This window comes from Pristis pectinata, chromosome 21, assembly GCF_009764475.1.
Source record: "Pristis pectinata isolate sPriPec2 chromosome 21, sPriPec2.1.pri, whole genome shotgun sequence".
Taxonomy (NCBI): Eukaryota; Metazoa; Chordata; class Chondrichthyes; order Rhinopristiformes; family Pristidae; genus Pristis; species Pristis pectinata.
The window spans coordinates 3,243,124-3,267,245 of NC_067425.1; the positions used below are offsets into that span (position 1 = coordinate 3,243,124).

Below are 24,122 nucleotides of genomic sequence, written 5' to 3' on the forward strand. Positions count from 1 at the left end.
ATGCTGCCTGACCTGTTGAGGTTTTAATTTGGATTCCTTTTATATTTTGCTTTTGTATTTGCATTTAATCCACTGGGCAATCAGTACCTCACATGGCTAGACTAGTGTCAAGAGAGCATTAACCTTAAGAACAAATGAAGTTAAGAAGATTTAAAAGCAGCATGAAGGTTATAGAGAAGACAACTTTATCTCATTTTGATGTTAGTGGGAATAGAGAACCACCCTACTGATCATATCCTTGAATGTGAATGCTGAAGTGTTCTCCTACAGTGAATTTTGTCATAATTTGAGAACAATACTTGAGAACTTCCTAATTTGGCATTGTGTTTGGCCTGTTCTTGTGCTGTACTGTTCTATGTAACAATTATGGGAACACCTAGATTTTAATTGAATTGTAAGAGGGTTAGTTGTTTTATTAAGCTTCCACCTCTCCTAATTTCAGTGTTTAGATAATCTGTCAAAATTGACTGTTTTAATGGACTGTCCTTGAAATGAGTCTAAGACTTGTGGGTTTAGAGAGCTGGAAATTAACTGAATCAGAATCAGATTTATTATCACTGACTTATGATGTGAAATTTGTTGTTTTGCAGCAGCAGTACTGTGCAAGGTATAAAACTGCTATAAGTTACAAAAACAAATAGTGCAAAAAAAAGTTAAATATATAGAACTCTTGAAGGGGAAAAGTCTGGAGTTTGTCTTGGGTGAGGATGCACAGAAACAGTGCCAGAGTTCTACTCCCTCCTTGTGTGGAGGGAAAAGTCTGCAATTGGAATATGTGGAGAATGAGCAGGAACAGCTTGGCTTTTTCACTTCACTCGTGAAACTTAATCTTGAGTCTCAAACTGACTGGGATCCAGCTTTCTTCAATTGTCTTTTATTTTTGTGAAGTACAAGTTACATAAATTTTACAAGCTTGCCTTTAAAAGCAAAATAATATCAATATTCTGCAAAACTGATCCAGTTTCATTGTAAAATAAAACTGACTAGTTTAATGCTGTGTTGCACTGCACATGAACCATGCAGAATGTTTCTGACAAGAAAGAAAATAGCACTGGAGTTTAGTTCTTGATTTCTCATCTTATTTTCTAAATCTGCAGAGTAGACATTGCAGACACAAACTGGATTGTTCCCTCCCTGTTGCAGCCTTGTTGTGCCCCTAGCAAAACTGCACATTTGTTTCCAAAGTACACTGACCTAATTGCTTCAATTCTCAGAAACTATACCATGTTGCAACCCCAGTTATTTACAAACCAAGGTTTGTGGCTGTGGTTAGGCTAGGTCAACCATTGCAATGTTCTCAGTATCAGTACAGGTAGTGAAGGGTGGGTGATACAGTCTGAGTCATAGGGCATAGAAAAGAGGCCCTTCGGCCCAACTTGTCCACGCCAACCAAGATGTCTGTCCAAGCTAGTCCATTTGCCTGCGTTTGGCCAATAACCCTCTAAACCTTTTCTATCCATATACTTGTCTAAGTGTCTTTTAAACATTGTAATTGTGCCTGCTTCTACAGATTCCTCTGGCAGCTCATTCCATTTACCTACCACCCTCTGTGAGGAAAAAGTTACCCCTTGGGTCCCTTTTTAAATCTTTCCCTTCTCACTTTAAATCTATATCCTCTAATTTTAGACTCCCCTACCCTTGGGGGTGGAGGGGGGGTGATGAGAAAGGACTGTGACCATCCACCTTATCTATGCCTCTCAAGGTCACCCCTCAGCCTCCTATGCTCTAAGGAAAAAAGGCACAGCCTCCTTGTAACTCGAGCCTTCCAGTCCCAGTAACATCCTCGTGAATCTTTCCTGCACCTTTCCACGTTAATGACATTCTGCCTATACTGTGGCAATCAGAACTGCACACAATACTCCAAGTGCAGCCTCACCAACAACTTGTACAGTTGCGACATGGTGTCCCAACTTCTGTACTCTTTTTGCACCTGCTCTCTTTGCAGCTCAGACCAGACTGAGGAGCAGAAAACTGTCTGGAAGCATTTGGAGCAGAGATGCTCACTACAGACATCGCAAAATAAAGTCTTTGTTATAAATCTCTCTGTCTCTAATCCTTTCCCTGAGATCTTCCTGCTTCCAGCCCCTGCAATGACCTGCTGCCAGTTATGCTGCAATCTCACCTCTGCAGGCTAGGTTGGCTGTATCGCTTGTCTAGTCTAAGGCCTGGCACTCTGAATGTCACTTCCCAATAGCGATGTGACTGTCAAGAACCTTGGATATGAGCCCACAACTGGATACCCTGGCAAGCCTCCCCTAATGCTGACCATTATAGTGAGAAAGCAATAGTGCCAGAGCACACCTTTGTTCCGAGTAGGGGAAAGGTCATGCAGCATTCTTTCAAGAACATTTGTTCTGAGTTTGGAATGACTGGTGAAGCTGTTCCAACAAGAGTGGGATTGGAGCCAGATCTGTAAAAGTATGGTTTTCATGAGACAGCTTAGCCAACGTCCTGACTTAAAACATATTTATTTCATTGTAGTCCTCAATTCCTGAGCCACTTGAACAGATTTAGTCCTTATTTTGAGTGCACTATCTTTGTTGTGCACAATCACAGCTTTTAACCTCCACGCTGCAAATCCTTTCTGTGCTTACTACCATCAGTTTAATCTGGTTAGGGATACATCATGCCCATTTTTAATTTTGTCCCACTGTTTCAAAGTTGGGAACATTTAAACACAATCACTTAACCAATGATGTGCTTCATGACTCTGCTCTTTGGGTCTTGCAGCTGAGTAATTATCGTTGAGAAGATGATCCCATTGTTGTATTCTGAAATATTTGGCATTTCTGTAATCTTAATTTAAAATAAAAAGGCTGCTGGAACACGGAGCATATGATAGGGTCCTATATCGCCATTCAGCTTGTAATTTTTTCTCAAATAAGTGGACCATCAGTCTTTAATATAGTGAGAAATGTATCCCCCCTCTTACTCTGATAGATCCTTTCTCCAAAAACTAGTCTGCAGTATTTTAGTACTGATTCTGGTGTTTGGAGACTTCATTTTGATTTTTAAAAAATGTGTTTACAGGATGTGGACAATGCTGGCACTTACTTCCCCCAAATCCCCTGTTTAAGCTGTAGTCCCACCAGCAGCACTTTTCACATTATCAATTTCAGCTTTCAATTATAAAATGTGGAAGGTGCTTTTATTCTTGTGTGTGAATAATGTGTGTGCTTCACTCTGCACCCAAGGTGTGCATATTCTCTCCCTCTCCCGCGTGCATACACACACACACACACACACACACACACACACACACACACACACACACTTGCTTGTTCGCTGTTGTGCAAGTAAGAGTTGCACAGAGAGAACCGGATTGCTGCTTTTGCTTGTTGTCTAGCCATGGTTTGCAAACCTGTTTTTCAGGTTTTGGTGAACTGAGTTTGGAAGTTCTCATTCCCATAATTCAGCCAGATGTCCTGAGCATCCATCGTGTGGAAATCCCAGAGTAGCACTACAGGACATTGCCCTGCTCAAGTTCCAATTTATAGACTCTCCGATAGCAGCTTGAAGGATATTTCAACTGTGTTGGTCTACTACAGACCCTGATGCTAATATACTGCAAAAATACCCAATCTCATTGAGATCATCCATTGCCTTGATGGTATGTTGCAGGGATACCAAACCCTCACAGAATACATGTTATCTGTTTCAAGCGGGGTTATTTCAGGAGTGCCATAATGACCCTTGGATACAAAAAACTTCACTCACCTCAAATGCATTGATTTTTCATTGAAGGAGATACAAAATTATATCTGCCCTTCATGATGGGCATTTCCTTGGTCATGAGTGTTAAAGGCTTGTTCTTGTTGAATTGCATGTGAATTAGTGTTGGAAAGTTTGGTCATTGCATTTTCAGAATAGAATGCATTTGTTTAAACAATATTGTTGTTTCATAATCTGCAATGATTTTAAATTGAACAACTGGGCTGGTATATCCCCAACTTTCCTGGTGCACATTTGGCAGGAAAGAAATGAATCAGATTTTTAAAAAGCTTACCGTAGAGGTGCACCTAAAAGTTCAGTGGGTTCAAGGCTGTACAGAATAAGAAATACTGCCTGTCAATTCCCTGATCTGGTGAATCATCTGCTCTACATGTCCTTGTGTTAAGTAGTTGAAAGCTTCACAGCTTTCCTGCTCCTAATCCATAGGCAGTTGACCTTGGTGCAGGTGTCTGTTTTGACTGAAGAATGGATTCATTCCTGGTGCCAGCATTCAGAATGCAGAGTTGCAAATGAACAAAGGCTATTGATGATGGTGTTAGAAGACACTTACTGCCAGCCCATACCTTTTTTTGAAGAAGAGAACTTCACACACATTAAAGAAAAATGTTTTCAATTATTAATTAAATGATATAGCATTGATTGGAACACATTTGCATTTATCTGCATGTTGGGCTAGTTTAGGTCTTTGCGACATCATAAAGGAAATTTGTTTGTTTGTGTTCTGACTTGGTTTCCAAATTGGGTTCCCTTTATCAGTTATTGATTTAGTGCATTGTTGATTTCCAGATATGCAGTCGACTAGTCAATATCACTGTCTTGATCTTGTATGTGATGTTTTAAAATGGTCATAACTAGTGGTGTCATACAGCATGGAAACAGGCCATTCGGCCCACCACATCCAGGCCAACCATAATAACTTGCGTTAATTATCTGAGCTAATATGGATTGCATTACAGTGAGAACTGGATTTAATTCCTATGGGCTACAGACAATTTATACATGAAAACTGCAGTGATACAAGACAGCTGTGAAACCTTGGAAACAGTGATTTTTTTTCCCGCAATGAGCACTTTTCAAGTGAATGTCATTCTCTTCTAATGTTTAATTAAGAGTAGCATCTCTTTTGCAGAATGCAATTTCCCTGCTAAATGAAAATATAATCATTTATCATTGCCAAATGCTAAGTAGTGTGAAACACATGAATAGTGTGGACAAAAATATCTGGCTTAGCTCCTGCATCTGGAATTATCCTTGGCTTCTTAGTGCTGATAACTGTACCATTGTATTCTAGGCACTGAGCTAAGTACCCAACAACTCTCCTCCACACACCAGGTAGAAACCCATTTTATTGCAACCCAAAATGGTCAAAGGCAGGGAACGTTGGACTACTTTCTGTTCTCTGAAGTTGAATTTGATGCTTGGAAATCCCTTCAGTGTGATCCTTTAACAGGACCCTGAAATTGGGTCACCTATTGCCAGTTTCCTATTATTTTTGATGCAGATTTTGCACTTTCTACCATTATTGCTGGGGCTTTGTTCATTTAATATTTTTCCCTTCAGACTTGCTGGTTGCGTGTAGTCAGCTCACTCTGACTTGCTGACTGTTGCAACTGAAGTGAGTGAGCAAGTAAACTCTTCTTTACTGGGGTGAATTACAGGTATGGAGACAGATTTGACACGCTGGGACTGTTGTCCCTGGAGGGAACAAGGCTCAGGGATGACCTTTTAAAGGTTTATAAAATCACGAGGGGCATAGATAAGGTGGACAGTCAGAATCTTTTTCCCAGGATAGGGGAGTCTAAAAGTAGAGGGCATAGGTTTAAGGGGAAAGATTTAATGGGGATCTGGCTGGCAACTTTTTCCACATAGTGGGTGGTGGATGTATGGAATGAGCTGCCAGAGGAGGTGGTAGAGGCAGGTACAGTTACAGTGTTTAAAAGACATTTGAACAGGTTCATGGATAGGAAAGGATTAGAGGGGTATGGCCAAATGCAGGCACCTTAGTTGGTATGAATGAGTTGGGCCAAAGGGCCAATATTTATACTGTATAACTCATGGCTTCCCAACTTCTCAACACTTCAGCTTGGATTACTCCAGGCCACAAGATCAGTTAAGAAGGGACACTGTTCTCTTTCAAAGGCAAGCTCAGGTGCAACAACTCTTGATTCCTCACAGTCTTTACAGTCTAACTGAGAGCAGCATCGTGGGAATTGTATTAATCCCTGAAATCTAACAAGAAATCATTTTTGTTTTATGATCCATATTTGCTAGTCCAGCATTACCTTCCACCAAATACATTTGCAATTTTCATGAATTTAGAGAATTTTTAAGTTAATTGAATTTTTGTCATAAGTTCATTACTACAGTGAAATATCGTGCAGATCACCCTGACTCAACTCCACTTAGTGATCAGAGAAAGTGATTTTTATTTTTCCTTCATCTTTTATTTTGAGAAAGTAGGAGCCTCATTTTATTCTGTCACAGCTCTCTCTGGCCTTACTGGTTGTAGATTTGGAAAAAACGGGAATGAATTTGCAGTGAGACCATTGCATGTAAATGAAGAGGATACGGCATTTTATTGACGTACTGGGATCAAATATTTCTAATGCGACGATGCAAACATTTTCTGTTTCCTGCACCGTTGTTTTTACCATACGTTAATAATCTGCCCTGTTCATGTTCATTCAGTTCTCTGACCTAGAAACTTGCAGGAGTGTTGATGGAATGTGCCTGTGGATTGGAAAATATGGATTGAGTAACAAAATATATGGAGGGAACTGGGCAAATACTTTGCAGTTTAATGGCTTGCATAATGACTTCTTGATGGCAATTAGCAGATTGCACAGACTCCTTGTGACTAGAAGCTCATCTCCAATTGGGAGAACATGCCAAAAACTGAGTGTAAGCCTTCCATCTCTCTGGTGTGATTTCTGAATAAACTGTAAATCTCGCTCTAAAGCCTCAATGTACCATAAACTACTTGCTCAAGTGCAGAACGTCCTCGTGTTCTATGCAGTTGAGTTGCAGCATACAGTTCTTGCCTGAAGTCTTCCCAATTTTGGCTGAGCTAGCTTATAGTGACAATCCTGCCACCATCACCACACAGAATCGAATACTTCAGCAGTCAATTTGTACTCCTGCCACGTTCACCCAAAGGCCACTGTTACTGGGACGGGGGCTGGTAACTTCTCAACGTCCCAGACAGTTGGTGGCTACACCACCGCCACTTTAAAAGACAGTTAGGAATGACATAAAATGCTGGCTTTGCCAGCAATGCCCACATCCCGGTGTGGGTATGACAGCATAGTGCTTACGTAAACGGACTAGCATCTGGAGATCTGCACCAGAGACGCAAGCAAATCTCACGATGGACATTAAGGAAATGAAATTCAAAAAGTGAAAAACAGCCTGGAATTTAAAACAAAGCTGATCTTTGTAATGGCTACCATGCAACTACTGTCCAAAAAGATCCCCTAAAATCCTTCCAGGGAGAAAATCTGCTACGCCTGTGTGACTCCAGTATTATTAATGCAGATGATACTTAACACCATAAGATATAAGAGCAGAATTAGGCCATTTGGTCCATTGAGTCTGCTCCACCATTCGATCGTGGCTGATTAATCTTCCCCTCTCAACCCCATTCTCCTGCCTTCCCCCTGAAAGCTTTGACGCGCTTACTAATGAAAAACCTGTCAACCTCCGCTTTAAGTATACTCGATGACTTGTCCACAGCCATCTGTGGCAACGAATTCCACTGATTCACCATGCTGTGGCTAAAGAAATTCCTCCTCCATCTCTCTTCTAAAGGGACATCCTTCTATTCTGAGGCTGTGCCCTCTGGTCCTAGACCCCCCCCACTACTGGAAACATCCTCTCCACATCCATTCTGTCAAAGGCCTTTCAATATTCTGTAGATTTCAATGAAATCCAACCCCCCCCCACCCCCCCACCTCATGCTTCTAATCTCCAGCAAGTACAGGTCCAGAACCATTAAACACTCCTCATACGTTAAGTCTTTCGTACTTGGGATCGTTCTCATAAATCACCTCTGGACCCCCTTGAATGCCAGCACATCCTTCCTTAGATATGGGGCCCAAAACTGCTCTCAATACTCCAAATGTGGTCTGACCAATGCCTTTTAAAGCCTCAGCAATACATCCTTGTCTTGTAAAGCCTCAGCATTGCATCCTTTACTTATCTACCTCCTCAATTTGGGAGCTATTAGGAATGGTTGATAAATGCCATTGTTTTGTCAGTGACATCCATATTCAATAAATGAATAATAAAAAAACTTTCCTCAACAAAAAAACCAAGGAAAAAGCTACATGGGAAAACTTGGCAGGGTAGGTGGTGAGTGCACAAAATTCTCAGCCACATTTCTTTTCCAGGAGATTCATGGCTTCTCATCGCTCTGTTTGATGGTGAATCACGATGTGTTGTGTGTTATCTGCTCAGTTTTTTTATTTCTTGCCAACCTTGTTCCTCAAAATGAAGCCAATGCTTTGTTGTTTTACTTGTACACTGTTTACAGGACACCCAGAAACCAAGGCCAGGATTATCCAGTGTCGCTGTCATCAAGATAGGGCAGAGGTTCTGAGTATAAGAGGGTTTTTTTGTCTTCAGTCGGGGTGTTTCCAGGAAAGCAGACACGCCTCCAACTCTTGGGATAGAATTTGGTGTTTTGCCAGCACAAAAGAACACCATCCAAACTGCACTTTATTTCTAGCTGATAACCTTTTGGGAACTGAAGCACTTTGCAGCTGTGACATGTTTATGCATGGTGGTTTAAAACTGATCTTATAAGATGTCTACTTAAGTATTTGGAATTGGCCAAACAAGAGTGTGTAAAGCATGCATACGGAAGTCCGGTGTACTTAATTCATCACGTTACTGGAATATTGATTCGGACATGGGAACTTCAGAGGATTTAATGGCAGATTGGGGGCAGAAACCATGCTTTCTATAAGGGCAAACAGAAATATTTGACTGTTAAAGTGCTATTACAGTTCTTCAAGGGTTAAATCACTTTGAACGCCTATTGAAAAAAATATGAATTGATTTTCTGACTGTCTCTGGGAGTTGGATTTCTCGTGCTTTGTTCTGATAGTTGCTCTGACTGAATGTATGCTGTCCTGCCTCCTCCCCTCCCGCCCCCTCCCCTCCCGCCCCCCGCCAACTCCTGCTGCATAGACTACCTCTGGAGATCATGACTGTCGTCTGTCAGTGTGAGGATATAGAAACCATTGAGGGGGTCCCTGTATATGTTACAGGGGTTGCACAGGTAACTTGTTCTTAACCATGCTCTATTTTCTTGACTTGTTTCCTTCCCCTTCCCCTTCCCCCTCCCCATCGACCCTCCTTCCCTCCCTCTCCCCCCAAGCAGCAACTGAATGTTGAGCTCTACTGCAGCACCTTCACCGCTTTATCCAATTGGCATGGCCTGTAGCACTGTAGGTATCGCACAAAGGAAGCGGATTAAACCCAACGAAGAGGCAATGGGCAAGGAAGAGGTGGGATGGATTAGGTGGATTTAAAATATTGACTAAAGATATTTAATAGTGGATGTGCATTGAATGCATTGCCACTCCACACATCTGAAAGCCAAGAAAGCCTTACGCCCCTTACGAACAAATTATTGATTAGAAGTTCCAATTCTCTAACGGACAGCTCACATTTCATCAGAATTCATAAGATCAACCAGTTATGAAATGCATTCACCGTGACAACACACACAATTCCGGTCTGGAGAAAAGTTGCAGCCTCCTGCGCTAAGTTGAGGGGTTGACTGAGTGTTAAGAATTATTGCTCGTCTTGAATAATAAGCCATGTTGTTCAATATAATGGCTCGTTCTTTGTGAAAAGTCATGTGCAATAGTTCACTGAATAATGCGGTTGCTTTAGCAACTTTATCAGGAGTTATAACTGACTGAAATCACCTATGCTGTGAAGATCTCCTAAAGACAGCCTCTTGGGACCAATCTAATGGGACCAATCTAATCGTTTTACTTTATCAGTTATTTTATTCAGCCTGGGTTTATTTTGAGCTCCGTACAGCACCTCTGGTCGGGGTTTAAAGAAAAAAAGGATTACGAGAAAAGAGAAGTGAGGTTTGAGGCCTGTCATGTGACCTGGAATTTGCGAGTGTTTTACGTTTTCCACAGGATTTCCCTTGAGATAATGACGCTTCAGCCCAAGTGTGAGGATGTAGAGACCGCAGAGGGGGTAGCACTAACTGTCACAGGGGTCGCTCAGGTAAATAACCCCACAATCCCGAAAAAAATGATTTCTAAAAAAAAGAACTCTTTGCAACCTAAGTCTGTCAATAGGCATAATTAAAGCTTACTAATGCTTTTGCTTAACTTAACAAAACAGTAGGAGGTCACATAATCTGTAATTTTTATATGAATAATGTTCAAGGGTGGAAAACGTGTTTTAACAGAGCCTGACTGTGATAACATTCAGGCTTGAGGCTATTTATTCAAGGCCCATTGTGTATTGCATTGGAACATCATGTTTCTCAGGCTGAGCTGAGTGGCATACAGTATCAGTGTAAATCCCAAAATTATATGTTTGTGGATGAAGCATTCGCACACAATCTGATGTAAAATGTAAAACTTTGCTCATGGTTTTCCACCTTTGAATGTTGGTGGTGAGCTGATTGTTCACTTTGGAACCATGGGAACATTTATCTCTAACATTCAGTTAACTTTGTAGGTTCTGATTATTTTCTTTGTTGTTGACATGTGTTTCTATTCTGCCTCACCTGGTTAAATGGAACTGCATGACCTTAAGATGAATGGCATTCTCCCTGGTTTGAGCCCATACATTGTGGGAAGTCGCAAGCATCCTAAGTTGTCTTGGTGTCTCATAAAGGGGCATCAGCTTTTTATGGTACTTCATGTGCCTGCATGCACCATAGCTACCTGTGGTTTCACTGGCCACACCTTCTTGGCAATGAATGTGCAATATCGCGGGAGGATATAGCTATTAGCACCGATTACCTTTTTATTAAATGTAGACAGGTTCGTTGGATTTGCAAATGGAGACCTTTAAGTACAAAAGTCTGGTTCTACTGAATTATAAAACACTGGTTAGACTAGTTAGTGTATTGTGTTCAACAGAGCAGCAGTTGTGAGCAGCTTCTGAATATAATGTAATAATGCATTTACTGTTTAATCAACAGTTGTACATCACCATTTGATTGTCAACTACAAAAATTTCACATCTGAATTTTGTATTTTAATTGGCTCCTACACCCCAAATAATCTCTTAAATTTTAATAATTAACAACAAAGAATTTAAAATAAGGCTTTTCATTAAGTATGAGGATGTAGAGACTGCAGAGGGTGTAGCGTTAACTGTCGTAAGGGTCACTCACACAAATAGCTCCACAGTCCCAAAAAAAACATTGTTTTTAGTTCCAGGAATTAAATTTGTTTTTCATTGCTGTGAACTTAATCTGTTGGTTATATCATGGAACCCTTTCTACAATGAAATTTAATTTCCTGTAACAGAGTCATCAGATCAGGAACTGTTTAAGGCAGACTGAAAAAGCAGAGCTAGAGCAATAACCTTCTACACACCAGGTAAGCTGCAGAGAGAGACATTAATTATCTGAAGAAACGAATAGGGAAAAGAAATCTTGAGTAAACTCACACTTTTGACATCACAACCAAACAAAAGATGGAAGAATTTATTGGAATAAAAAAACTTCAAAAGGAAATCAAGATTGGATAATGGGAAATGAATGTTCAGAGTTTCAATGTAAACTGGCAATTTCAAGATGGTAGGATTATAATTTTGGTCTGATGTACATTTCCAATCTAAGCTGCAGAGAAATCTCCCAAGTAGAGTTTTTATTTGTTTGATTTACATACAGGTCCCCCGAGGCTTGATGGAGTTTTGTTCCCGAGAGCTGTTCGTAACAAGTTGGACATGCTGCTGCCTGGCAATATATTCAAGTAAAAACCTAGGCCAACCCAGGGCAATGTGTAGTTAGACCAGGGCATTTAACTGAACCATTCAGATGTTGCCACAAACCAAGTTTCCACATAGCAGAGGATGCCTGCAGTCCCACAGCAACTGGGAGCTCTATCCCGCTGGTCTGCCAAACGCTCACTCGTGTGTTCGGGCTGTACATCGGGTGTTCATACCCTGGGAAGGACCTGCACGCATGAGAAAGAGAAACAGCAGCAGGAATAGCTCGGTTGGCCCCACTCTCTCTACATTCTGGCTCAAAAAGCTCTCCTAGACACACATTAAATATTCCATTCCCTGCCCTGCTGACCCCTCCCCCTCCTGAGCCTTTCACAGTTAATATTGAGCTAGTTGAAATCCCTACAACTATAACCCTATTACTCTTGTATCACTCCGTTACTTTTCTATATATCTGCTTCTCCAGCTCGTGTTGTTAGGAGGCCTGTAGTGTACACTCAGCAGTGATTGCCCCCTTTCCCAGTTGTATCTGTGTGGCCTCATTTGAAGATTCTGCTTGGATATTCCCCCCACCCCCCCCCCCCCCCCCCCGTTCCTGCCATTATGAAGTCCCTTAATCAAGCTTGATTGTCTTCTGATTTTCTCAATCATGTTACTTCCTCAATCACAGATTCCAGCTTTTCCCCCAGCTGACGGATCGATAGTTTCCTACTTTCTGTCTTCCCCCTTTCTTGAATTGTAGTGTATTTGCAGTTTCCTGGGACCTTTCTAGAAACCAGGAAATTTTGGTAGGTTATGCCCACTGCATCCACTGTGGTCATTTCCTTCAAGACCCTACGATGCAGGCCATCAGATCCAAAGGATTAGTCGGTCTTTTGCCCCATTAGTTGCCAAGGTATCTTCTCTTTTGATGGAGATTGTTTTAGATGCTTCCTTCCCTATTGAACCTGATTGTCTATTATCATTGGGATGTATTTAGTTTCTTCAAAAGTGAAAATTGACCCAAATAATTATTTAGAATCTCTACTACTTTTTCTCATTATTAATCCACAGTCTTCTCTTCCAAGGGACCAATGTTTATGTTAGCTGTGCTCTTCTAATATACCTATAGAAGCTATTTGCTAGTTTACTCTCATTCTCTCTTCTCCCTTTTTATAATTTTTCATCATCCTTTGCTATTTTCTAAATATTTCACAATCCTTTGGCCTACCACTAACCTTCACAACATTGTCTCTCTATCTTTTCAATTTAATACCCTCCTTAACCATTAAATAGCCACAAAGTGCATTTTTCTTTTGTGGTATTTTTTTCACTAGTATGTTCCTTTTGAGATTTATAAAATACATCTCCATTGGTGTCTGCTCATGTACCATCTTACCTTTTAACTATTTTCTCAGTCCACTTTAGCCATTTCTGTCCTCATTACACTGTAACTGCCTTTATTTAAGTGAAGGACACTGGTTTCAGATCCAAGTTTCTCATGCTGAATTTGAAACTTGGATGGTATGATCACTCTTTCCAAAGAGATCCTTTACTGTGAGAGCATTGATTATTCCTGTCCTATTACACGATACCGGATCAAAAATAGCCTGCTCCCTGGTTAGTTCCTCGATGTGGATGTTTTCACTGAAACCTCTATCTGTAACCACCAGTCTCCCTAGGCATCCAAAGCCAAGGACAAGTGTTCAAATCCAGGGTTTGATGCAGTTTGGCACGACGCAAGGCTCACAGAGATCCTAAACACTTGCTATCCATGAGGGATAGGGAACAGACTCCTTGGGGATTACAACAAACCTCTAAGGCCACTGGCAATGACACTAAGGCTGCAGTGACACACAACGCCAACTCTTTCATTGCTATAACAACTTCTCAGTATATCTCAGTTTCAGCTTGTGTATAAACCTGCCCACATTCCTGATCCTGACCTAGACCTTGTGAGTATGTGGATCCATGAATGGTAAACCAGCAGATAATGAGGACTTAGTGTGCGTGCAGGATTATTTCTGGAGTCTAATTATCTAAAATAGTGCAGTGTATTTAGCATATTTAAAAGATTCATGTGGGATCCTTGACCTCAGCAACGTAGATGTATGTTTATAAAAGCATGGAAGTTCTGCTAAAGAATTGTAAAACACTAGTTCAACATATAGAGTATCATTTATGACTCATTTGTTATCATTCTCCCTTTCTGAATCCCAAATTGTATGTTCGGGCCCCGTTTGAGAGACTTGAGCCTATAATCTGGACAGGATTGTAACATTGAGGGTGGCAGTCTTTTGAGTTGAAGATGCTTTCTTCCTCTATTGCTTCCTCACCTTTGAGAGGAGCTGATGATTGGCGAGACTTCTGCGATCTCAGTAAAAGACCTTGTGGTTTTATTTCAGAGAAAATCAGGGGAGCTGTACTCCATTTCCGGGTCAGTAATTCCCCCTCATCCTGTATCTGATTGTTAGCATGTTTTGTGAAAGTTAGCAATGGTGTTGCTATATTTCAAAAGTGTGGTCACTTCAAATATACATTACTGGCTTTAAGCACTTGAAGCAATCCTGAACATTGACTCCCGATGTACTTTCTGCCGAGACTGTTGTATCCGATTCTGGCACCACACGTTAAGTTTAACATGTGGAAATGGCAATTCACCCAAGGCTGGATGTCAGACATGCAGATTGGTAACGTAGAGGCAGTGGACGGTTCAAGATAGAAGACAGGGAGACAGAGCTCCATCTGGCCAAGGAATAGTTTGTATCTGAGAAAATGAAGGGAGACCAGGGTAGATCTTCAATCAGTAGTGCAGGGGTAAATTACTTCACCTACAGATGACAGAGTTTGTGTTGACAAAATTGGGAAGTTCTTAGCACTGTTAATTATAGAAACTTTCCGCATTTTAGAAGCCTGGCTTATCTGCTGTCAGCTTTATTTCTGTGTTTATGACAAATGCACTTTGGCAATACAACAACCTCCAGTGTGATGTGAATTATTGCCTTTTGAAGAGTTTACAGTTCACAGGAATTTCCATTGCTGGGTTCATTGTTCTGCTGACCAACTGTGTGTTCAGATTATGAACAGGAACAGATTACACAGTCCCTCTTTGTAATAGTTAATATTCATTAATATATAAGTCTAAGACATTGAGAAAAGATGACTATTGAGGAAATCTTTAAATTGGAGGTAAGAGTCAGAACTTGACTCTGAATATAAATTGTGTAGACCCTTTAATCATAAGTGAGACGTAAATCACACTGGATTTTTTAAATGCAGAGCTGGAGAGTGTATGTTAGAGCAGACTTAGGCCACATGGGCCCATGTTTCTGCTCACAGATTCAGCCTCCATGACCTAGATGATAGTAGATTTGCTGTTGGTTTAAATTGTCTCAGAATTCCCCTACCAGTGAAAGGAACTGGTTGTTGTGTTGAAACATACAGACCAGCAGGTACCAGCATTCTGTCCTGTCTAGTGAAGGGTTTCAAATATAGGTTAATTAGTTTAGTTCAAAATCTTTTTAATGTTTCTCTTAAAATCTTGATTTTAAATTAACAGGAGTTGGCCTTCCAGATCTGTAGGTTATAGAGAGAGAGAGAGAGGAGAGAAGCCAGTAAGAAATTTGCACTGGCCCAGAGCTACAGAGTGGATGTGCCGGCAAGAGCATGTGTGAATGTCCAGATGAGGGCAGCACTGGACTCAACTGTGACGTACTCCAGAGTTGAATAGCCCTGCCAAGACCCGTTGACTAGGCTCGTAAATGAGGCATGAGTATTGGGCAAGATCCCAAAGAGATAAGGGGATCAGGTGATAAGGGGGGAGAAGCTATGCTCTCAGAAGATTACTGTTGAAGGTACAAGGTTATTGCCCATTGAAGAGTCATTGTGATCAGTGATAGAGTCTCAGCCCTTCAGTGCTAGTGATTGACAACTTGGAATGTGGGAGAATCTTTTTTGTGATGCAATATTGAGCATTAATTAAGGTTCTAGTTCTTCTCTCATCAACATTAATTAGGTTAGGTAGCTAAGCTATAATGTATTAATGCTCAGTGAAGGGTGAATTTATTTTTATTTTGAAAGAGTTGTTCCATTTGGGCCTTTGGACTGGCTTGTCTCACCTTGTTAATAAACCTTTTCTGTACAGGACTTAGGAAGTTTTAACAAAGGTTCCTGTGCATTTTCATTGGACTCAGGTCCCCAGTCCTGTGTTCCCCTGCTATCCATGGAGAGTCAGAATCAGGTTTATTGTCACTGACTTGTATGAAATCTGCTGTTTTGCAGCAGCAGTACAGTGCAAAGACATAAAAATTACTATAAATGACAAAATAAGTAAAAAGTGCAAAAAAAAGGAATAACGATGTAGTGTTTGTGGGTTCATGGACCGTTTAGAAATCTGAGGCGGAGGGGGGTGGGGTCACAGCTATAATTCACTTCCAATCACTCCACTCCCCCTGCACCCTTTGTTAAAGTTAGCAGCCATTTCATGGGCACCAAGTAAAATCTTTTTTGCCTGTCAAGATTAGGAAGTGCATTTAACCAGAGGGAGACAGACCCGTGTGATCATCTGTGACCATTGCGAATGTGTCTCTGTTTTCGTGGATGACAGCAAGAGCAGTTAATCTTCTATGTAAGATAAAAAATCGTATTCCTATTTGGAGAAATTCCTCTAACTAAAATACAAACTGTCCATAAATGGTATAAGCTACAGCTTTGAATGGTAAGGAACCAAACTATTGAAAGAGATACTCTCATGTGGCATAGTCTTTATTAAGTAGGCTATAAAGTTAAGTGAAAACTTGTAGCTAGGCTGAGTAATTTGCCCCATCAGGCCCAAGCCACAGACAATGGCCTCCCTTCTTCACCCTGCACTGGGCCACCTCTGGAGTGCGGAACACCCAGGGGAGAAGGAAATACATGGCACTCCTCTGAGACCTTGTTAGCTGCAGAGATAATTGGCCACTGATTCATGCATTGGCACCTGAGCTTGTTTTCTTCACTTTTTAATTAGTTCCTGGATATTGTGAAAGATACACCTGATGTAATTTTCATCAATTTCAGTCAATATGCATGCAGTTGTTATTTGGTGTGTCCTTGCTACCAACACAGCTTGCTACTATCTGTGAGAGTGACAGTAGTCCATTTCTGTGTTGATGTTGGTTGCCACCAATCAAGTCTTTTATGGTAGCAGTAGTAACTTCCAGAAATCAAAAGGATCTGTGGCTCCCAGTCCATTCAGCCCATTGATCCTGTACCATAAGGACATATGGAATGGAAGTAGGATTAGACCATTCAATTCCTCATGCCTACTGCACCTTCCATTAAGATAACGACTGATCATTTACCTTGGTGCCTCTTGCCTGCACTAACTTCCCTCCCTTAACCTCTTGGTCTCTGCAGCGCTCTAGGGTAGAGAATTCCAAAGGCTCGTTATCCTCGGAATGAAACTCTCATTTCAACCCTGAATAGCCCTTATTTTTGCAACTGTGTTCCCAGATCCTAGCCACCCCAGCTAGCGGAAACTTCATCCCCACACCAACCCTGCAATTCCCATGAGAATGTTGCATATTCATTTTTTTTTTCATTTTTCTAAACTTCAGAGAATATAAACTGCTTAATTTCTTCTCGCAGGACAATCTGATCCCAGGAATCAATCTGGTGAACCTTTATTGCACTCCCTCTATTGCGTGTAATATCCTTCCTTGGGAAGGAAGACCAGACATACATGGAATTCCATGTTTCATGAAGGCTCCATACAATTGCAATATCTAATAATCCTGTAGCCCCAGTATTTCCCCATAACCTTGTAAATAGTTCTATTTCAATAACTAATCCATTTCTTTCTGTTTAAAAAAAATTTGTCTATGTAGAAACTTGCTAAGTGGGAGTTATTAACAGTGTACTTGAACTTTCAGCCTGCCCTTAGTCGTACAGCACAGAAGCAGGCCATTCGGCCCAACTGGTTCATGCCAAGCAAGATGCCCATCCAAGCTAGTCCTATTTGCCCGCATTTGGCCCATAACCACCTAAACCTTTCCTATTCCATGTATCTGTCCAACTTTTTATTAAAGTTGTTATTGTACCTGCCTCAACCACTTCCTCCAGCAGCTCATTGCACATAGATACCACTCTCTGGGTATCAGTAAAAAAAAAGTTGCCCTTCAAGTTCCTATTAAATCTCTCCCCTCTCACCTTAAACCTATGCCCTCTAGTTCCTTTTTCTCCAATCCTGGGAAAAAGACTGTGTACATTCACCCTATCTATGTCCCTCATGATTTTATACACCTCTGTAAGATCACCTCTCAGTCTCCTACAGAAAAAAGTCCTAGCCTCTCCAGTCCCTCTCCTCCTCAACTGGCTGTACTGCTAAACACAAGTCCCACTCGGTACTCAATGGCCATCCATTCCTGGTCTTCCAACATGCCCTTGGCTCTGTTCGAGAACCATATTCAGCACTTGATGTTGTATTAATAATTCAGACCAGCATCACATATGACACCCTGAGTAAATCCGTCAGTTGTTCCAGGCCCTCACCCAGATTTTCAGTTGAACATAATTCATTAAAATAGCAGAAGCTTGTATTTTCCAATACCTCTTCACTCTAAAAGTCTCCGATTTGGAACGTGACATACTGGTTGCTTCTTTCACATACGTCATAGAGAGTGACGCAGAGGCAAGTTTAAAAGTAAAGTTAAAAAAATGTGTGCCTGATCAGGGGACAGAGTCGAGATTTAAAGCGAAATGAGTGTAGGCACTTTCCTGGGTTCAGTTCCAGTTCAAAGATATTGAATAAATCTGGGATTGGCAGAACCAGAGCTTCCTATGAAGTTGACTTGTTAAAGTGCTCTCTCTCAAATGTACTGTACTTGCCCCCTCCAATGGATGCTTACAGTGTGCCCAAAGATCCTGGCTATTGTTAAGTGGGAACTGGAACATGAAACTACAGAAGCAAAGAGCTAAGAACAAGACTCCTGCGGGTACGTTAATTGTGCTGGAGTCTTCCAGTGGTTATGCTGGGATGGGTTTTCATCGGGCATTAATCAGAATCAGGTTTATTATCATTGACTTGTATGTTGTGAAATTTGTTGTTTTGTGGCAGCAGTACAGTGCAAGGACCAAAAAATTACTATAAATGACAAGGTAAATAAAAAGTGCAAAAAAAAAGGAATAACGATTTTTGGACCATTCAGAAATTTGATGGCGGAGGGAAAGAAGCTGTGCCTAAATGGTTGAGTTTATGTTCAAAGGAAAGTCCCATAGAATCATTCACTGTTTAATGCAAGGGAGTGGGCAAATGTTGGACGTAAAGTGCAATCAACTTACCCAAATCCATCAAAAGTTTTATTTAGACTGAAGCTCTGGAAGTACATTTCTGTTTTTGGGTGCTGCCAGTGTGTTTATATGAGGGCCTGATGTGAAAAGTCTCACATACCTGAAAAGCAGGAGTGCAGATAGTGGCAGTGAAGCTCTGGGCTGTGTTTGTGTAGTTCCTGGCAGCCTATAATGGGATAATGTTGCAAAGGGTGGGACCTGTTCTGTTGGAGGAGTGGGTAGCATTATCTTAATGAAGAAGAGAAAACGATTTAACTTTCCCAGGGTAGCAGAAGCTGCCCCAGTAGCTTCTCTTCAGCCAACAAATAGCTAACGCATAGAGGGTCCCAATACCTGATCCCAATCTTATCCCCGCTCTGTGTTGACAGATGAGGCAACAACTTGGTTGCCCCTGTTCGTCCTCTGCCATATCTCACTCTTATAAGTTCAGGTGGGACCCCTGCTCTCAATTGTTAGCTGGCAGCCACTGCTACACAGTGAATTTCATGGCAGTATTGAGTATGGCTGTAATACCCATTGTAGTCAGATAATCCTGGCAGTGCTTACTGTCAGCTCAGGCACAAAGCTCGGTTACTTGGTCATTGCAGCGGATGAGCTAGCACACCCCTCCTCCCTCTGGGGACACTATCCCTGCTGGATTGTCTGCCTTTAGCATAGGAGAAGGGGCAAGATTGGCAGAGAGTCTCTTCAAATGGAGCTTCTACTTTAAATTTTCTGAAGTACTGCATTTCTGCTTCCAAATGGTAGAGTGCCTTCTATAAAACAGTTCAGAGAATTCAACCTACAGAATCACTGTCTGACGTAAGAAAATTAATGTGTGGGTGGAGTGAAGGTAGATAGTTAAACTTGGACGACCATGTGTTATGTAATTAAATTTCAGCTCAGAAACATGTTAAAATTGGGCATGATTAGCACTTTGTTTTCAGTGTGAGTTGATCCTAGAAGTTGCTTTAGATTTAGATTTCACAGCTTGTGCTGTGCATGATTAACCACTTCCAAAATCTCAGCCCCCTCTCCCTCCCTGCACTCCAGTCCGCTGCTCCTGAATTTACAAACTTGTTCACTGCCTTCATCTCACAGAGTGTGGCAGGTTATGCCCCTTATGTGGAAGGTTGTTAGACACTGAAAGGGAAGGTGTCCACTTGCTGATGAGATGGGAGATGCTCTTCCTTTCTGGCAATGTTTCTTAAAATATCAGTTCAGTTGGGGACATCTTTCAGCCAGCCTTTTCTCAACCCCAGCCAATTTCACACCTGGTATCACTGCAGTCTCCACCTTTGTTGGGAGCAAGTTTCCAGCAATGTGTACTCAGTGATCCATCTGCCATTTTGGGTTTGCTTTGTGGCTGAACTTGACTGAGATTTAGAAGGTAAGAAAAGATCTGAAATCCATAAACCCTTCCACTTGGGAGACATAACTTGATCACGTTCACCTGCCACAATCTAACGTATTGATCACTGTACATGCTGGCATGTCAGACTTGCATTCACATACCCCCACTCAAGGTAGCAGTATTTTACTGGATACTAGAACCAAATGGATCAATGCTCTGACATTTACAAAAAAGTTTCCTATCTCATCATCATAATACACTTCAGGTTCATTGTGATTTATTTTTTCCTAATTTCCCCTCTTTATTTTCCTGACTAATTTTCCCCACCTGCCAATTCTGAATAGTCATGGAGTTGTGCAGTAGAGAAATTGGCCCTTCAGCCCACCACAGCCATGCCGATCATCAAGTACCAATTATACTAATCCCATGTACCAGCGCTTGTTCTGTAACTTTGGGTTTGAAGTTCCTGAGTAGAAATGGGGTGAATACTGATCAAAAAAATATCTCTTAGTCATGAAGTGAATGCTTTCTCCTATGCTGCATACTGAAGGAGTTAATGAGTAATCGGGTCATCCCTGTGTCCTGTGTTCTGCATCACTGCTGTTGAGACGTAATCAGGTTTTTAAGCTCATTAATCATTTGTGCTTTTGACTCCTCCCTGACTGCTCTGTAAGTGAATGCACTGGGTGAAGGTCCATAGAGTGTTGATTTCAGGTGAGGCAGTGGTTGGGGATGTTATGTAGTCCCATTACTGGCCTCGCATGAAAACTGGGTGCAATTAATTCAGAGTCCAGCTTCCTACCCTGATCACCGCCTGGCTGGTAACTGCCCCTGGACCTGCGTGGACCGGGCATTTCCAATATGATGCTGTCAAACTTCCCAAACTGTTTTGGGCTCATGTAAAAAATGGCTTCATGAAAACGAAGGCTCCCAGTCTCTCTCACCAGCATGAGTAAGGGAGACATTTTGCTTCAGGGATGGGGGAAAGGAAAGTAGTGTGTCCCACGTGAGGTCTGGTAACAGTCATCCTACTTTTTGTCCTTGTAATGGGTGTCCCTTTGGAATTCACACTGAACTTTATAGCAGTTGACATGTGACCTGCAGTAAAAATTTCTTTTGTTTTTGATTATTTGCATCTGTTTTGTATATCTTGCATATTGTACCATAAATGGCACAATGTATCTCAGACTCTTCCCTTATTTATTTGAGATCTGGACACTGCTGGCAATACCAGCATTTATTGTCCAGCCCTAATTGTTAACTGAGGTAACAGTTAGGAGGCAAACACACTGGTTGGTCTGGAGTCACATATAGGCCAGACTGGGTTAAGCGGTAGGCTTCTGTCCTTGAACGACGTCAATGAACTAGATTTTTTTTCTTACAGCCCAGTAGCTTCATGGTAACTACAACTGATATTAGTTCTTGAATTCCATGGGTATTTAATGAAGTGAATTTAAGGTCCCCAGCTGCCATGGTGTGAGTTGAGCTGATGTTGCTAAGCCAGTGGTCCAGGGCTCTGGATGAGAGTCCAGTGATGCAGCCAGTCAACCAATTAGATAAGTACAAGTGATTTGCCTGGAAGTTCCCGAGAGTTGGTCCAATTTTGGAATTCTCTACCCACTAAATGCCTGCACTTTGCAGAGGGCAATTAGGGGACCACATTGCAAGCCAGAGCTGACTAGGTTCAAATAGCAGGATTGCTTTAATTTTCCTGTGACCTGTTTTGTTGAATATGGCCAATCCTCTGAATTGGAAGGTTGAAGCTTCAGGTCCCACTCCAAATACTTGAGGGGAAAACCCAAATCTGTTATTGAGAGAGCGCTACACTGTTAGATTAGAGATCCCATTCCATTTATTTTAGAGAGGGGTGAGGAGGAAGCACTTTCACCTTGGGTATCCTGGTGAATATCTCTTTCAATCAATATTACTCAAATAGATTAGTAGGTCAATATCAGATTGGTATTTGTGGGAGCTTGCTGTGCACTTCTTGCCTAAGCATGTTTCCCACAAATCACTTCTGGGATGTTCCAAGGAAAGACGTTGTGTAAATACAAGTCCTGTTTTCTTTCAGTAGTTAACCTATGAGGAGTATTTTTTTTTGCAGTTTCTATTGATCCAGATCTAGAACCATTGACTTGTGTGACCTGGGTGTTGAGAGCTTTCCTGGTGCCAGTACATTGGCCAAATGGGTTCTGTGTTATGTAATCCAGTGGTTCTCCTTCCCTACTTCTCTGTTCTGTTAAGTCTCTCCAGCATTCTGGACTACAGTGACAAGGCTGAGATTGAGAACTCTAATTTGTTTTACTAGACTCTTAATCTGCCAACAGTTTGGACCTGAATTATCAAATTTAAGCTGACTATTGTGCGAATTGAAATATCCCTCTATAAAGAGAAAAGGCCTTAAGTACAGCAAAGTGCAAGTGATTCAAAGCTGAATTATGGTTAATTGCTGTGTTATTTTATTAGGCATTAAACTAAGGAACTGCTGTGATTCCAAAATTGTTGCTTTTTGAAGAAGTTCTACAAGGTGAATTTCTAAAAACATGAACAGGAATTGAAGTAATCTAGAATAAGAGCTTTGGAAGGACAATTAAATAAATAATTGCAGTGATCAACAGATCTGCATATTAGAGGGCAGGCCTCAACTCCGGTCTCTGAGATTTGAACCAAGAATAAATGCGTCAAGCAAAGGTTGTGTTCTTCCATAATATGAAAACAGAAAAAGCTGGAAATACTCAGCAAGTCAGGCTGCATCTGTGGGAAGAGAAACAAACTTAATGTTTCAAGTCAAAGACCCTTCATTAGAACTCTTTCCCTTGTTAGCATAGCAGAAAACTTTGCCTTGGTGGTACTCTGGTGGTTTGGAAAATGCATGGAGCGTCCTAGCAGTAGCAGTGGAGTCATGATCAGCTGCAAGGGGGTGGGGGGGGGGGGGAGAAAAGAGCAAATGAAAGATAAATTGCACAAAGAGCGAGCTCCAGGTACATCACTAAAAAATCAGCTGAAAATGTTTGCTTGAAGACCCACTGACTAGAGCTCTGGTTGTGATTATGGCCACAGGTTAATCTGCTGAAACTGCCACCACCCTGGGCACCTTGGGGTATTCACTCTGCTCAGCTCTTGGTTATTCTCCTGGTCCTGCTGCTCTAGTCCAATGTTCCAGCATGTCTGTGTCTGGTTGCAGCTCTAGAGGTAAATCCTGAAGGAATGGAGGGGCATAGACTAGACTATATGAGAGCAGGTGCTGGAAAGAGGAGGGGTAAAGGAGACAGGAATCTTGTTAGCTGGAAAGGACAAGGAAAAAGAGTGGAGAAATGAGGATGGACTGAGGCATGGGGCCGGTGTGAACTGGTAAAGTGAAAAGAGAAATGCCAGCATTAGGTGGTGGACATGTTTCACCAATTTCAAGCCCCTTGTATCCTCCAGAATGTGAGCCTGTATCTTCCAATGGGAACATAAATTGTGGTGACAGAGGTGGTGATTGAATGGAAGCTTGGAGTAACTGGTGGCTGTCACCAGGTTACTAGTGATATCCAGCCTCCTAAGTTTCTGACTTTGATTCTGGGATTTCTCTCTCCTCCCCTCACCCTGCCACCGTCCAGACTGAGGAAAGTTCCTAACTAAGCATAAACTTGAGAATTTTAGAATTATAATAATTTGAAGCTGGGGGGGGGGGGGGGGGGGGGGGTGGGGGTTATAGAGATACCAGCCAATTGCCCTTGAGCTGTCTGTATCTCCTTGCAACTGAGGTCAATGTGTATCCAGTTGCTATTTAAGGGTGGTTGATTGAGAAGGTAGATGCGTTATATTTCCT

The 24,122-nt window shown here is 41.6% G+C and overlaps 1 protein-coding gene across 4 annotated transcripts in view; it reads left to right on the forward strand.

The window, feature by feature from the left end:
• The window catches only part of LOC127581461 (flotillin-2), a 101,806-nt gene that overhangs the window by 49,830 nt on the left and 27,854 nt on the right, over window positions 1-24,122 (forward strand). The window contains exon 3 of one of the 4 annotated variants that reach the window (XM_052035911.1): window positions 8,923-9,013. The exons of 2 other annotated variants lie outside the window; for them this stretch is intronic. In XM_052035911.1, the coding sequence (XP_051891871.1) occupies window positions 8,923-9,013 (91 nt within the window). Of the gene's footprint in view, window positions 1-8,922; window positions 9,014-9,893; window positions 9,985-24,122 lie in introns of all 4 variants that reach the window. One more of the 4 variants, XM_052035910.1, reaches the window with a different exon arrangement.